Genomic DNA, 15499 nt, shown 5'->3' with positions numbered 1-15499 from the left:
TCTCTAATTTCATATATTTTGCACTCTTTCTTCTATCTCACTATTCTTCTTTCACATGGGTATTTTCAATTCTGACGAGGCAACCCGACCCTCAACCTCTCATTCAATTCTTATACCTGTCATTGACACTGGACCGCAAAATAAGAATTCAAATGATACAGACTGTGCCTTTAATTTGTATGCTTATTTAAACTTTACACTTTATTGTTGAATGTAAAATACATGTGAAGACATTAATGGTTATTTTCCCTTTCAGTGGTGCTCCTAGCAGTAAAGAAACAAAAACATGCTATCCGCTTCCATACCTGCAGTGGAATCGGAAGCTTACAGCCAGGCTTTCTTTCTGGTTCCTAATCTACAAAAGACTAAAGGATAGCACAAAGGTTAAGTTTGATAAGTAAACATTCAGTAGACAAGTTTTTTTCCTCCTCAGTTATCATTATAAGAAGTAATGTAGCAATACTCTGAGGATTTCTAACTGGAAACCAATCTGGATTTTCATTCATAACTTTTCCGTTTTGATTTAGTTCTCACTTAAACCTAGCAGGAATAACAATATTTTTGCCTGCAACCTTGAATTTCTCCTAAGTTTTTATTGTAGTGTAGTAGAGCAATAGCATGTACAATTTAACTCTCCATCTGATAATACTACATTGTACAGAGGTTAGGCAACCATCCATCCTTGGCAAATACAGTAGATACTAGATGAGAAATTCCCAAATAAGAAAATTTCCTACCTGAGAAGTTAGATTTTTATACCACTAATTAAAGCCCATTAGTTGTACATATGCTATTTTTTCATGGAAAATATGTTCCCCCTTAATAAGTTCTCCTGGCTAAGAAGTCTAACTATCAATACCAAAACAACATAATTATTTCTTTTAAATTCTACCCACATGAAAAGTCTTGGAGGGTTTTCACATATTTATATTTTGATTTTTATTAAGCCTAATATCTTTTGAAGTGCATAGCTCTAACTTTTTTCTACCCTCTTAGTACATAATAGGTTAGAAAGTACTTAAAAGTTCTCATTGAAATCATTTCATCTTGTGATATCGTGACCCACTTACTGCTGCACATCCCTTAATCTATTGATTATTTCAGAACTGTGATAGATCCAGTGCTGCAGGTAGATCTAATACTGTTGATAGAATGGTTTCTCTGTTAAGAATATGGGGTCTTTCGAGTTCAAATGGCAATAGCTGGGGACCCAGTAGTTTTACCATCTTTCCCTCATAAAAAGTTTTCTGTTCTACTAAGTTTTCAACTTAAACTGTGGTCCAATGTTATCAGGATTCTACAGTAACATTTTTTCATAAGGCTAAAGATTTCTTTGTTTCTTTTTTATCCTACAAGTTACTTTAATGATTATGTAGTACAACTATTCAAGGATACATGGCTGCTGCCATCACTTCAAATATAAAAACTCATAGTTTCTTCTTCTTTGTGTTTAACCTTAAAAGAATTAGTTTTTATACTTTGAAATGAAAAGGAGGTGAACACAATATCAAGTCTCCTACCTAACTCTGAGGAAGGTGGTAATATGCCACCGAAAATTTAGTACTTACTGTGTGTTTTTTTTTTTTTTTAGTGTGTTCTGTGATTCTGCCCAACCTAGGGTTTTTTTTACACAATTAAAATATCGATGTATGTATCACAATTCAAAGTAATATCACGTCTGACTACACCCTGATGCAGTATCATTGAAACCTTGGTTAGATTTGCCAAAGTTGCTTTTCAATTTTGATCAATATCGTTCTATAGCAATGATAATTGTATTTTGTAATGGGCTTACACCCTTAATAAACATTATTTTTATTAATTTTGGCTCATTGAAAATTGTGTCTTTTCATTCCACTATTATCTAATAACATGCACTACCTCCAGAAAAAAAAAAACAATTTTTTTGCTTAAGCATGCATCAAGAAGCCTAATTTGCACATTTTTCTATTATTGCTATTATCTATCTATGCATTTTAATAAGCTTATTCATTTACATTGAATAATATTGGATTTAACTTTATCATCATCAATAACATTTCAGGTTCAAGATCTTCTAGGATTGGAGCCCATATTTTGGTATATTCTTGGCAACAAGAGAAATCCTCTCACCTTAAAGCCTTTCCACCTATTACCAATTCATGAGCGAGTCATGATACTGAAGGGCCTATGTGATCATTTATTGGTAAACCATATACATACCTTTTCATTAAAAGTGTGCATGATTAAAATATGCTATTATTACGAAAATTCATACAACTTGATAAGTTAAAAATGAATATCTTTACTTACCATAAGGTGAGAATTTTATGTTACCCTAAAAAAATGAGTTACCCATACTTTTTGGGGTCAAATTCCCTCATCCTTCTTCATTAAACTTCGAAAACTTTCAAAAGGCATTCTTATGGACTACAAATCAAACCACAAGCCTTCCCTTATAAGTCTGAAATTTAAAATTTTTCGTGTTAGAAACTCTTGAAAAAGTCTGGAATTCTACAAAATATTAGACTTATGATTACACAATGGGTCGCTTAAATATTTTCATACGTATATAAGGACATAAGGATTATTTTACCTTTGAAATGGAAGAATCTGTCCTGTTTATCTATCTCTTTTTTGATTCATCCTATTTCAACAGCATGTGAGCAAAAGGATTCAAAGTGCATTGATATCATCGACAAGAGGTGGTCGTGAAGGAATGTGGCTGGGTGAAGATATTCAAGGCCAAAAGTATCTCTACATACCAATTTTTCTACGAGATTGCTTCGGAAATTTACGAGTATACCGTACCAATAAGTCCTCTACATTTGTACAGGTAGAAAATAAAATTGTCCGTAAAACTTGAATAAGTGGTGTATTGTACATACTTAATATACAACATACACAGTTATACTTTCAATTACAACGAAAAATATTTTGGAGATCTAACAATAATCATAATTTTTGAGCCTGATTTTTAAAATTTCTTGATGAACACAAGTTAATTTTTCCTGAATTGTGAATCATTAGTACTTATATCAAGAAAATCTAGATATAGCTGAAATTAAAAAGATTAATAACTTATTGCAGGAAGAACCATTTTTAGAGACTGAGTCAATTGGTCTTCCCCAGGATCTGGCAAGCTCTGCTGGTAAGGCAATTGATGAAAATGACAAACCAAAAGAAGAAAAAGGTAAAATTTTAATAATTTTGGTAATACATTAGTAAAGTACTCTTTTCATTGATTAGTCAATAATGGTGCCTAAATGACACTTTGTAATTAATCTCTGAGTGGGCTGATTTTGAGATTGTTGCTTTTCGTTCAATTTCCACTTATTCAGAAGGTAATACAAAAGTAACATTTATTCACAGAAAGTTATAATAACAAACAATAACCATTCAACTTATGAAAGCCAATATTTAAAACAGTGATTAAATGAAGATTCTGACTTCTTGTCCATAAGAACTTTGTAAAAATGCATATAAAGGAAAAATTGAGAAATCTTTTGTTACAAAATTTGTTAATTTGGAAGTTTGCATGAATAGTTGGAATCTGATTCCTGTATTTAACCAAGGACTTGGCCAGTAGTGGAGTAAGGTATTCGATTGGAGCTTATCTCAAATGATCCAAGCACATTGCCACTAATTTAACTAATTAGAAAACTTTTTTTGCAATAGATTAATTAGCCTAATGCAACCTATAAAATCCATGTCCTAAACATTTTGTTTCATCACTATTTCCCAAAAAATCATATGGTACTTTTATTTCTTCTTTGGGGTTCAGACAGTGGATTGGTGCAGGGCAATATAGTTTGAAGGGTACTTCACTCAAGTTACTTGCGAGAGAATGTACCATTATTATTTTTAAACACAAAATTATGCTGCACTTTTATCATTAGTATGGCATAGAATCCAAAAGTGTGTTTAACACCAATTTTCTAACATTTAGGACTAAGCAACATGAATTTACTGATGGATAAAACATTTTCCCTGGCGGCTGACAATGCAGAGAAACTTAATGCACTTTTGGCAACCATTAGTTCACCATTTGAAGAAGATGAGCTCCTTGAAGCAGAGAAAAAACTTGGCTCCAAAGTAGTAATTAAAGAGGAAATAATAGATCAGGTACATGTAATTATCATATACATTTATACATAATGTCATTGATGTATACATATTGTAAGAGTATTCTTAGCAAAGAAGCCTGATATGATGTAAAATGTAAAAACCTTTTGACGGATATGAGGAGTTCAAAAAATTTATCTTAGTCTTCCTGGAAAAATGTTACTTCCAACAGAGATGTTGCAGAAGTAAAAAAAGAGGATTCCAGCAGTCAAGAGCATAACTAGATTCACAGCATACTCCGGATTATCCGGGCTAATGATGGGGAGAGTCGGCATGAATAATCGGAAAACACAAATAATCCAAAATTTCACTTGAATATCATTTTATATTCATAATTCATATAAATCAAACGATTGTAAGATGCTCGAAGGGGTGTGGTTAATCAATTGGCAGGGATTTTTGGAAAGAAACTCATAGACTCCGCAGAGATGACTTTATTCACCCGTTTACATTATTCGCCGTCACATGTCTCACTCCGCGACGTCCGTCTCCCAGCGGCCCCCTCTGCTGACCCTCCTCCCCCTTCCCCATCCTCAGCCATCGTCTCTGTCTTTCACCCAGCTCTGCAGTTTCCCACGGGAGGATGGAGAATGGCCACAGGAAGCGAGACCTGACTCTTCGCAGAGACAGAAACTCATGACTCGGGAAGGAATAGGAAGGAGAGTGTAGGTGATGGGTGGGGGGGGGGCTTGGAAAGGATGGGAACGGAAGTAGAGTCTGCTGTTTCTGTCTCTTACACGAATAAATATTATTTATGCCCATTGTCTGTTATTTTAGATTGCTTTCTGGAATCATTAAGAGCTTTCTTTTCCCGACCGCGATCTTTTTAGCTGCGAAAACGTGATTGTACTTGCATTCCTCTTTCTCAGTGTCATACATACTTGGTTTCCGAAAACCACGCATACTTGGCTGCAAGATCATGTATTCAGGGAAGTGGATTCCACGAATGCTTCAAAACCACTGAGCGACGTCAGAAACTATGAAACTTGATCTGCAGATAATGTTTATCGTTGAAGGAGAAGGCGTTTTTAGTGAGGATTAGGCGAGAGAGATCGACTAAAAAGTCAGTGCTGGGTATCTGAGGTGTAGGTTGATTGTCAAGAAAGTGTCGAAGGGAGGCAAGGCCTTCTACATGAAGTAGAAGTGTATAATGAGGTCACGTCGATGGTGGCCATAATGATGTCTTTATCAACAGGGAGAGAGGTAGAATGGAGGCAATTGAGGAAATCGTATGTATATTTAATGTAGGATGGAAGGGAGTGTACAAGAGGCTGAAGGTAATGATCAACAAAGGAAGAGATTCGTTCTGTGGGGGAATTTAAAGAGGAGACGATTGGGCGACCAGAATTGTTGGTCTTGTGAATTTTAGTAGAATGTAGAAGTGAGGGGTTCGCAGATGAGGTGGAGATAATAAGGAAATGTCACCACTGGAAAGGCCCTCTTTTGGTGCTTTCCTTTTTAAAAAGGATTGGATGTTTCGGTGAAAGGCAGGGTTGAGATCATGCGAGGTAGGTGTGTAGGAAGAGGTGTCAGAGAGTTGTCTTTGGACTTCGGTTAGATAGTCGGTGGAGTCGAGCACAACAATAGTAGATCCTTTGTCTGAGGAAGTAATGACAATATCAGAATTTTTTCTCAGATTGCTCAGTGCTCTCTTTTCGGTAGTGGAGATATATATAAAATAGAATACACAAAAATTTTGACAATACGAACAAAGTTAAGTGGTGTGTCAAAATTTTTGTGTGTTCTATTCTGTTCTTTGACAGTTGAAACCTGAGTGTTATTATGATTTGTAGTTATTTAATGAAAGTGTGGATCAATACTAGAGTGTGTTTCTTTTACCAACCAGGAAATGAGTTACCTATTAATGAGTTTTTACCGTAATCTGAATTTACAACCCATTATTTGATCATACCTTCATTTGTTTACCTGCCCTGTACCACTTTTTCCACATGCTATTTTAGGCTATCATTAAGGTCAATATTATAAGACTTATAATTATTATTAGTTTTGTCGTCATCATTATAATTCAGTATACTACGCTCCTGCAATAAACCAAATTGCTTCCAATGTTGACTTCCAATGTGCCATGCCTTTTATATTTTTGACTGGACCTATAAATATGTTGAAAATTTGTTGGCACCAAGAAATCTATTATTATTATGTATTTGTCACTTAGAATATCTAATTTGGACTATTTTTGCAAAAGGGTAGTTAAATATTTTGAGTACATACTATGCTCAACAGTGATACATATTGGTTAGTTGTTGGATTTCAAGTATTCCAAAGTGTAATTTATTAATCCATTTGAAATTTAACATAAGTTATTACATAGCTTAGTCCATAGCAGGAAGATTTTCCTGAAATTTCTTGGGGTGATATTATAAATGTATACTTTTATGGTCATTAGATTTTTTCTTTCAAAAATTACTGTGGATTTGGCTATTAAAATAGGTATCAGGGGAACGTGTGCGTGGGAAACAACTCTAATAGGTGCATGCATCATAGTACTTAGGAATAGACAAAGCATTAAATAGTCATTTCCATATTTAAAAGAATTTTTCAACCCTTTTCTCTAGGAAGCTATTAAACAAGAGGAGAATGATCCATCAGTTGAGTTGCCATCCTCCAAAGAAAATATTGACTCAAGAAATGAACAATTATTGCTAGCAGTAAAGTTGAAGTCTTTAGCAAAAACTGTGAGCTGCAAGGAAACTTTGTTGCTTAAGACTCGAGATGTTGCATTAGTGAAGCTATACATGGAATGGAATGAATTCAATAAAGACGGGTAAGAATGTATCCTGAGTTCAACTGCAGCAAAAGGATTATATGAAATTTAACAATATGTACCATTACATTTTCATATTTTATAGGACACTAAAATCCAAGTAAACAAGTAGACCACCTCAGCGGTTCTAGTGATTGGCCACATAGTAACTAAATCACAGAGGATTTTTTAATCCATGGGAGACTAGAACCAATTGTTTAAGCATAGGTCATGACCAAAGCGCTCATAATGACCGCAGTACATACTTCAAATTAGTGGAATTCATTTAGGACTAATTTACAATCATATTTCTACATGCTATGAAACATTGGGGCCACCCATACAATGTTGTGGAGAATTATCCCAAAAGTTTCTAACTTTAATGCCAATTTAAATTTAAAATATCCAGAGATATAATACCCAACTATGTTGCACAGATTTTGCCTTATCCCCAAATACGAGTATATTATACATATATCCCGTGACGAAACCAATCTGGATGCAGAGATAAAGTATGAAGAATCCACGCTGTATTAGGGGATAAATAGGGTGGATTTTTGATAAATTGATATTTTTTATTGCCTAAATCGAAAGATTATTACTCCTGGAGTGCGTATTTCATGCTTTTAGATTTTTAAATGACGATATCTATTTTTGCGATTAAATGAAAAGTGAAAATTTTCAAGCGCACGAAAACGCGACGGCTAAGTATGAATGCTGGGAAAATTCCGTGTGACGTCGTTCTGGTTCCCGCTAACGCAAGTGAGGTGACCTTGGGGAGAGGCTTTTGAGCGCTGATACGACGCAGGATGCTAGCAGGTAGCAGAGTACCCTGCTAGCTGGTAGCGCTTGGCTTAAATAAGGATTATTAATACCTTATCAAACGAAGGAAACTTTCCTACCATAGGCAGTTTTAATAGGTGATTATTAAGACATGTTTCCCTGAGCTCTAAGCCTCATGCATGCATTGGTAACCTCAGACGATGTATAACTCCTATCTTCTCATATAGAAACTAGGTCCCTGTGACGTCACGTGGAGTGGCATCGCATGGTCGCCAATCTGGCCTTTTTCAAATGAGGATAAAATTGACCGTGGCCATTCGTCTGAACTGGGATTTCTGAAACCAAATAATTTTTATATTATGAATACACTAATGGTGGGTAAAGAATCGCAATCAACGCCTTTCGTTTTCTTTGATGAAGGAAACTACCCTATTGGAGATGAATGTCCGCATTTTTGGAGATAAACCTATCCTTACATATAATTACTGTTAGGTGGCAGCTGTTTTGTGTACAATCGCTGCGCTGCCACGCAAGAATCATGAGAACTACATGAAAATAATGTGATAACATAAATTGGCTTTCGATGAGGAAAGATTCAATGCATTATATTTTGTCATTGCATTCTATTATACTGCAGTATCCCACATAGCATCAAATATGCCAGAGACATCTCTCGAGTGACAACCCCTCCCCAAACGCTTGAAATCGTGGAAAAAAGGGATAATAAACGTGGAGGATAAGCTTATCCCCACAATATCTGATTTCTCAAAGGATAAGTTCAAATCTGTGCTAGCTGGGTAACAACCTAGATAGTGTATGCAGAGTGACACTGGCAAGCCAAAGATCCATGGTTCCACTTCCAATCCAGGGAATTTTTTTTGCCAAGAGAATTGATGCGTGTAACTGACTAGTTTAAGATTCTCATTTTTTTGTTAAAAATATTTGCTGAAACTTGCATAGTTCGGTTCCCTATTCTCCTTTTCTAAAAAAGTGCTAATTTTGACCATGATTACAAGTTAGCTAATATCTAGAAAAGTTTCCTATTGGTATGTATTACGTTATATTTAAACGCTCGAACTAAATATATGGAACAGGTAAAGAAGGAGGTGAAAGAGAAGAAATACATAGGTACATAAGTGTGAAAAGGGAGAGCTATGCCAAACCAATCTTTGGGTTGTTGACCAGCGGTGGTGATGATGATATATTTGTTTTTAAACTTTCCATTGTATGCAATTACTTAACCTGTCACAGCATCATAAATCAAGTTCTTTAACTATTGTGTTTCTGTTAAGGAAATATTCCATGCCAATGCATGTCAATGTTTTATATTCACAGATTTTGTGTGATAGAAAAGGCTGTAGCTTCAGATAAAAAATATCGGAGGAGGAGGAATGAAAAGAGACTTCAAATGAAGAGAAAAGATCAACAAGATGACAACTTTGAAGGCCCAGCACACATTAAGTGCGGTACGTTTCTGCCACCCTTGACCTCCAAAAAATTACTGGAAGGGAATGCCAAAACCCTAGCCAGTCATATTAAAATTATACATATTAATGCTAATAGCTAACACGTTTACTGTAAATTCATGGGCGTTCAGCGAGGGGCAGGAGGGGGAAGCTGCACCTAGGAGCAAAAATCACTAATGTCTTTAAGGAAAATAATATTTTTTTCTAGCAAATAATTTTAAAAACTACTAAAGAGCTGTTACAGCTTCCTTAAAATGTTAATTTCATTCACCTTTTCCATGCTTGAATCTTACCTAAAACTTGAACAACCATTGGCCCCCTTGAACATGGCCAAATTGAACAACCCCCTAGTTTGATCCCGGGCACGCCCTTGTGTGAATTCTCAACTATAATGCGCAGCCATGAATGATGCGCAGATCAACCTTATGCTGTCAACCACATGTCTCAAAAATTTGAAATATAAATCGGACTAGTATATTAAGAGCAGGACACCCACAAAACCTTGAACACTGACATTCGTATCCCTGGAACCAATGAAATTCTCTATCAATATCATCATATTTTATATCAGAATGATCAAAGATATTTCCCATATAGTACCCACCTAGTAATTTATATGTACAGTGAAACCTGTCTTAAGCGGAATCTCTCGGGACCTTCACTTTTTTCCGGATAAGACAGTATTCCGCTTAACTCAGGGTCTGACAATTCAAAAAAGACCGCGAAAGTCATATCACGTCTATTGCAATCGTTCCTTAAAAGGTTGGTTTGACTCAAATTCTACACGTAGACGAAATAATAAAGGAACAGCATCGCATTATTTTTAATTTTTTTATTTGAAGTAATCAGTCATTTTTGTCTGTCTTTCCTTTTTTTCCTGTAGAATACAATTTTCTACGTTGCCAATGGCCCCATGTAAGATGTTATACAAATCAGTGTTACCATTGTTGAGATTGCATTCTTCTAATTCTTTTAATGAAACCAACATTTCTCTATACGATTTTTTATTTTCTTCACATATTTTGGTCACTTCGTCGGTGTCACAGCTTTCGTCTTCTTTATTATTGGCTATTAAGGAACCATCTTCATCGCTCGTGAGGAGATCGTTGTCGAAATCCACAAATGTCTCAGCATTCATGTCAATGCCTATTACTTGCTGCAATTCGCTTTGATCCACCATTGGCTCTAAAATAGCAATATATATAATCCTGTAAATGCGTAAATATGCATTTACATTGGTGATACATTAGGATATAAATTATTTTCCTTACCTTTCTCGGGGATCAGTTCTGGCAGAATTCCAGCTTTGGCGAAACATTGTTTAATATCTTTCATTGCCAAATTAATCCAATTAATGGCATCCAGCACTAATATTTTTTTATCACCTCCGATACTGAATTCGCAGTATCTGCAGCAGCTAATAATGATCGCATCATGCACTTCCAATATTGTGCCTTCAGCGATCTAATTACTCCCTGATCCATTGGCTGAATAATGCTTGTTGTGTTTACCGGAAACCAGGCTAGCTCCACATTCGCAAGGTGAATTTTAGGGTGACAGGTAGCATTGTCAAGGAAAAGTATGACTTTCTTATTTTTCCTCTTCATTTCGGCATTGAAACTTTTAAGCCACTCTTCCATGATTGATGCCGTGTTCCATGCCTTTTTACTATGTATCCATTTGGCCGGTAGCTTCTCAATTTCAACGTTTTTGAAGCATCGTGGTAGAGCTGATTTCCCGATGACAAGAGGCTTTAGAAGCTCCCCTGCCATATTCCCACAAATGAAAATGGTCAAGCGCTCCTTTGAGTGCTTCCCTCCTACAGAATAAAGAATAAGTGTAAATATGACATCATTGTTAGAATTTTTACCCTAATTTCTAGAAATAGAACCCGGAAATGCATACAAACCCTTGCAGTTTTCTCCTTTTACGCACAATGTTTTAGACAGCAGAGTCCTAAAATACATTCCGGTTTCATCCCCGTTGTAGATATCGCATGGTTGATAGTCTTTAATTTTTACTTGAACCATACATTTCCACTCTACGGTTTCCATATCAACGTCATTTGACTCGCCAACAACACTGCTCCAAACAACATTGCGTCTTGCTCTGAAGCTGTCTAGCCATCCATTGGAGGCCTTAAAATCCAATTTTCCCAAAGAAATTGCTAATTCCTGGGCTTTTTCTTGGACTATTGGACCTGACAATGGAACAATGGAATGGACAATCTTGCTCGCACAAACCATTCCCAAACTAATTCGTTTATTTCTTCATATTCGCAGAGAGGTGTTTTCCTCTTTGAATTTAAACTAAGGCCTAAAATAATCGACGCAAACAACAATTATTTTATGGTGTGTCGTTTTGAAAACTATTGTGGCATGGGAAAAGAAGAAATATGTTTCTTAGAACCTACCTCTTTCAAAGTCTCTTAATTTCGTCCTTCTTCTTAATTGCTTCGTAAACTTGAATCTTTCCGCACTTAAACTTCTCTTGTATCTACTTCACGGAGAGCTTTTCTCGTTCAAAGCACTCAATCAAGTCCAGTTTATTTTTCAGCGTTAATACGTTTCGTGGCATGGCGGAAATCAATCAGAGTTCCCTTTATTCTTAGCATTCTGCGTTGTATTCTTACGCTGTCGGCAGCACGTTGGAGAAAGATTCCTTCTTACTCAGTTGCGAGTAAGGGTGCACAAAATGATTGAGCATGTAGAGAGAGGGTTCTACGAGTTGGAGGGGAGGTAAGTGTGCAAGCATTGGTTGGCGGAGTGGTTAAGAAAGGAGGTGGCGGGAGGGAAGAGGGGTGGAGATTTTTGTGGAGCATTTGATAAAATGTACGTGAAACGAAACTGCACTTTACACTAGGGACGATGGACATGAGGCACTGGAAGAGAATTAGCACTAGGTTTAGGGAGACGCGGAAGTGTTTTGGTCAAGGTTGATGCAATATTGTCCTGAGTCCCTCCTGCGACATGATATCAGTCAATAATGACGTAGAGCATAGTGAACGTACGACACATTTAGCTGGTTCCGTTGGATTATTTTCTATGGAGGGCTTTACAAAACATTTTAGGATTTTATTTCCTTACGGCAAAAATTGTCCATGGATTATTTTTTAATTCCGCTTAACCAAGAAACACGTGCCCGAGAATCGATTCCGTTTCCGCGTTTGACAGTTTCCGTTTAACAGAGGGCACCAATGCACGTAAAACCCTATGTGACCGCCAGGACCAACAAAATTTTCCGGACAAGACAGGTTTCCGCTTAACTCAGGTTCCGCTAAAGGCAGGTTTCACTGTATAATGTGCACTCGAAAATGAAAAGGAGACTTCGTTGATTTCCACTAATTTATTTTGCCCGTACGACATGTTTCGAACCATAGAGGTCATTATCAAGTACAAAAATTGAATGGTAAGCAAACATATAGATACTCTTTGAAGGGGAGTATATATAAATATCCCCTTCAAATAGTATATATATGTCCCCTTCAAAGAGTATATATATGTTTGCTTACCATTCAATTTTTGTACTTGATAATGACCTCTATGGTTCGAAACATGTCGTATTGACGAAATTAAGTAGTGGAAATCAATCAAGTCTCCTTTTCATTTTTGAGTGTTAACTTCCATATACCGTATTTCTCCGAATACAGTCCCCCTCTGAATATAGTCCCCCCCCCCCTAATTTTGAGGCTTCAGTTTCGGGAAAAGTTAAAAAAATGCATTTCATTATATGTAGTCCCCCCCTTTACTTTTAACATGGGCATTTTTGGAAAAAAAGGGGGGACTATATTCAGACATATACGTTAGTTGAGCCTAATACAATTGAACTAATGTGCACTCGTTTACCTAATATATAATGCTCATTAAATAATATAAAAAAATTTATTATGCTGCATTATGCTTGAGAATTTAGGGTTTTACCTCTCCTTCCCCCTTGAAAAATATTACTTTATAATTAAGGAGCTTTTTGGCTATTTTTGACCACCCCCAATGTACGTAAACTCATGACCTCCCTCACACCACTATCAGTGCTTAAAACATACTTGAACGCTCCCTTTTGAATCCAAATTCTGATGAATGATTATTTTCCTGTTATCTGCTTCACACGAGTAATCCATCCAAGCATCCTACTTCTGACAATTCCTTTGATTAATAATGTCATTATTTCTACTTCAGGGCGGCAACTCCTTCCTTTAAGACCTTCCCTGTCTCGCAAGGCAAAATCAAAAGCAGGAAGCCTGATGCAGGAAGAGGAGACCCAACCCTCTCGGAAGGAAATAATCTCAGAAATGGAGGAGAGAGCGCTGTTGGGAAGCAGCAATTTGAACAAGGAGGATATGAAGTGGGACATATCCCTTTGGGCTGACGATGACTCGGATGATGATCAGCCAAGGCATTTGGAAGTTGAAGAATCCATTTGGCATGGGTATGCTGCTATCCAGAATGAAGCCGCTGCCGTGGCACGTCAACCCTCCTTGGGCATACCAGATACATCTCATTATTCCTCAATAACCAAAAATAGCTCTGGCATTGTAAAAACTTATGCAAAACTGGATTCCTTCACAACTCAGAAAAATCAAACAATGGTTGGTGTTCCCCCAGGACAAAACGTTAAAATTGAACCAGTTGTACTCATTGGTGAGTCTTCCAAAGACTCGCAAGATAAATTAAAAACTTTGTATCAGAAATTCAAGAACAGGAAACTGAAATCCTTCAAAATTAAGATAAAAAAAGAGGATGTAGATTCTTTCATACATAGCAATAAACCAGAATTATTGACTGATTTAGTAAGAAAGAAGATAGCTGACAAACAATGTAACACTAAAGCAGGCAAGAGCCAAATGGCCTTATGTCAAAATCGGGAATCACATGACAAAACTAACAGGAATCGTTCTGTGGGAAGCAGTACTTCATCGATGAAAGATTTAAGTGAGATAGAGGAAGCGAATCCACCTCTAAGTGTCACGGAAAACATTTTAAACTCCATCACGAGAGGAAAACAGCCATCCAATTGTGGGTCTCTGGATTTACCCACTGATACATCCATACCTGGGCTATTTAAATCAACAACTTTAAATGTAGTTCAGCTACAAATGCCATTCCCAGAGGGGGGTGGAGGGGCAAAATCATATTCCAAGCCTGAAATTGACAAGGTCACTCAGTTTGTTCTTAAGGCTGTCAATGACATTAATAGGAATTCTTCAACACCGCAAGAAATTGAGAAGTCTACTGCACACAGTGACAACCAAAACAGCACCTGTGGTGGGGACGATATTGAAATCTTGAGTTCACCTTTCGATCAAAGAGGGAAACCTGGCCAGGCGAGTGGGTTGACTGATATGATCAACAAAGATCAGCATTCAGCTGCTCAGAGTTCAGAAACCCATGAAGATTCAGCACCAGGTGTTGTTGAACCTAAATCTCAAACACATATCTGCCAAAGTCAAAGCAGTGGATTCAAACCTTTCCTGCTGAAGTCACGTAATTCAAAGGGCACAACTGCTTTAAATAATGGTGATGCTTAAATAATTATGGCTCACCTCTAAGAATATTGATGGTATGGCAGCTTTTTATACATTTTTTTAAGAATTTTATTTTTAGTTCCTGCTATTTGCAGTTGTGATTACTGGCTATGTGCAATCAAAGTAAAATATGTAATAATATTAGTACTGTGTACCAATGACCAGGAGTTCAGTTATTATTAAAAGTGCAAGTCATGTACATTATTGTGCCTTTTTCAATTATTTATAAATCCCAGTTCAATGAGTGGTTCAAAGGCTTAGGCACTTGAAAATTAAATACTTATATAAAATTTGTGGTGGTATTAAGAAAGGTGAGGGAGATGAGCAAATAAAAATTGAGCAATCGAATCTGAAGTTGAAGGTTTTGGCCTTATCTTTCACAATTTCAGCCTCTTCAAATTTAGGGTTGCATAAGGATGTGCAAAAAAATTAGCTCTTGAATGATTAACATTTAATAGTCTCTCTAAGGCTCAGATGCCATTAATTTTCTTGATTGGAGATAAAAGATAAAGAGGATTTGCATTGAGTTATCAACTTAGGTCTTGCATCAGTCGACAGGTAGCAGAACTGGCTTCACACATGAATTATGTACCCAGTTTGGATTTTAGGTCCAATGGAAGGAATTTAGAGCATTAACTGGTTATATAAATATACATCGACTCATTGCAATATATGTACATACCGTATATGTCTGAATATATTCCCCCCTTTTTTCTAAAAATGCCCAAGGTAAAAGGAAAGGGGGGGGGGCAATATTCAAACGCATTTTTTTAACTTTTCCTGAAACTGAAGCCTCAAAATTAGGGGGGGGGGGACTATATTCAGATAAATACGGTAATATGATTTTACCTACCAGAAACC

The 15499-nt window shown here is 36.5% G+C and overlaps 1 protein-coding gene across 1 annotated transcript in view; it reads left to right on the top strand.

The window, feature by feature from the left end:
- Positions 1-14837, top strand: part of LOC124166923 — a 40855-nt gene extending 26018 nt beyond the window's left edge. Inside the window, exons 8-15 of the mRNA XM_046544637.1 lie at positions 257-383; positions 2045-2185; positions 2639-2815; positions 3070-3172; positions 3929-4104; positions 6681-6889; positions 8987-9117; positions 13293-14837. Coding sequence (XP_046400593.1) covers positions 257-383; positions 2045-2185; positions 2639-2815; positions 3070-3172; positions 3929-4104; positions 6681-6889; positions 8987-9117; positions 13293-14641 — 2413 coding nt within the window. The 3' untranslated portion in view covers positions 14642-14837. The remainder of the gene's footprint in view (positions 1-256; positions 384-2044; positions 2186-2638; positions 2816-3069; positions 3173-3928; positions 4105-6680; positions 6890-8986; positions 9118-13292) is intronic.
- The last annotated feature ends 662 nt before the right edge of the window (positions 14838-15499 follow it).

This window comes from Ischnura elegans, chromosome 10, assembly GCF_921293095.1.
Source record: "Ischnura elegans chromosome 10, ioIscEleg1.1, whole genome shotgun sequence".
In the NCBI taxonomy this organism is placed as follows: Eukaryota; Metazoa; Arthropoda; class Insecta; order Odonata; family Coenagrionidae; genus Ischnura; species Ischnura elegans.
Note: the sequence above shows the minus strand (reverse complement) of the source record. Positions and strands in the feature narration are given on the sequence as shown.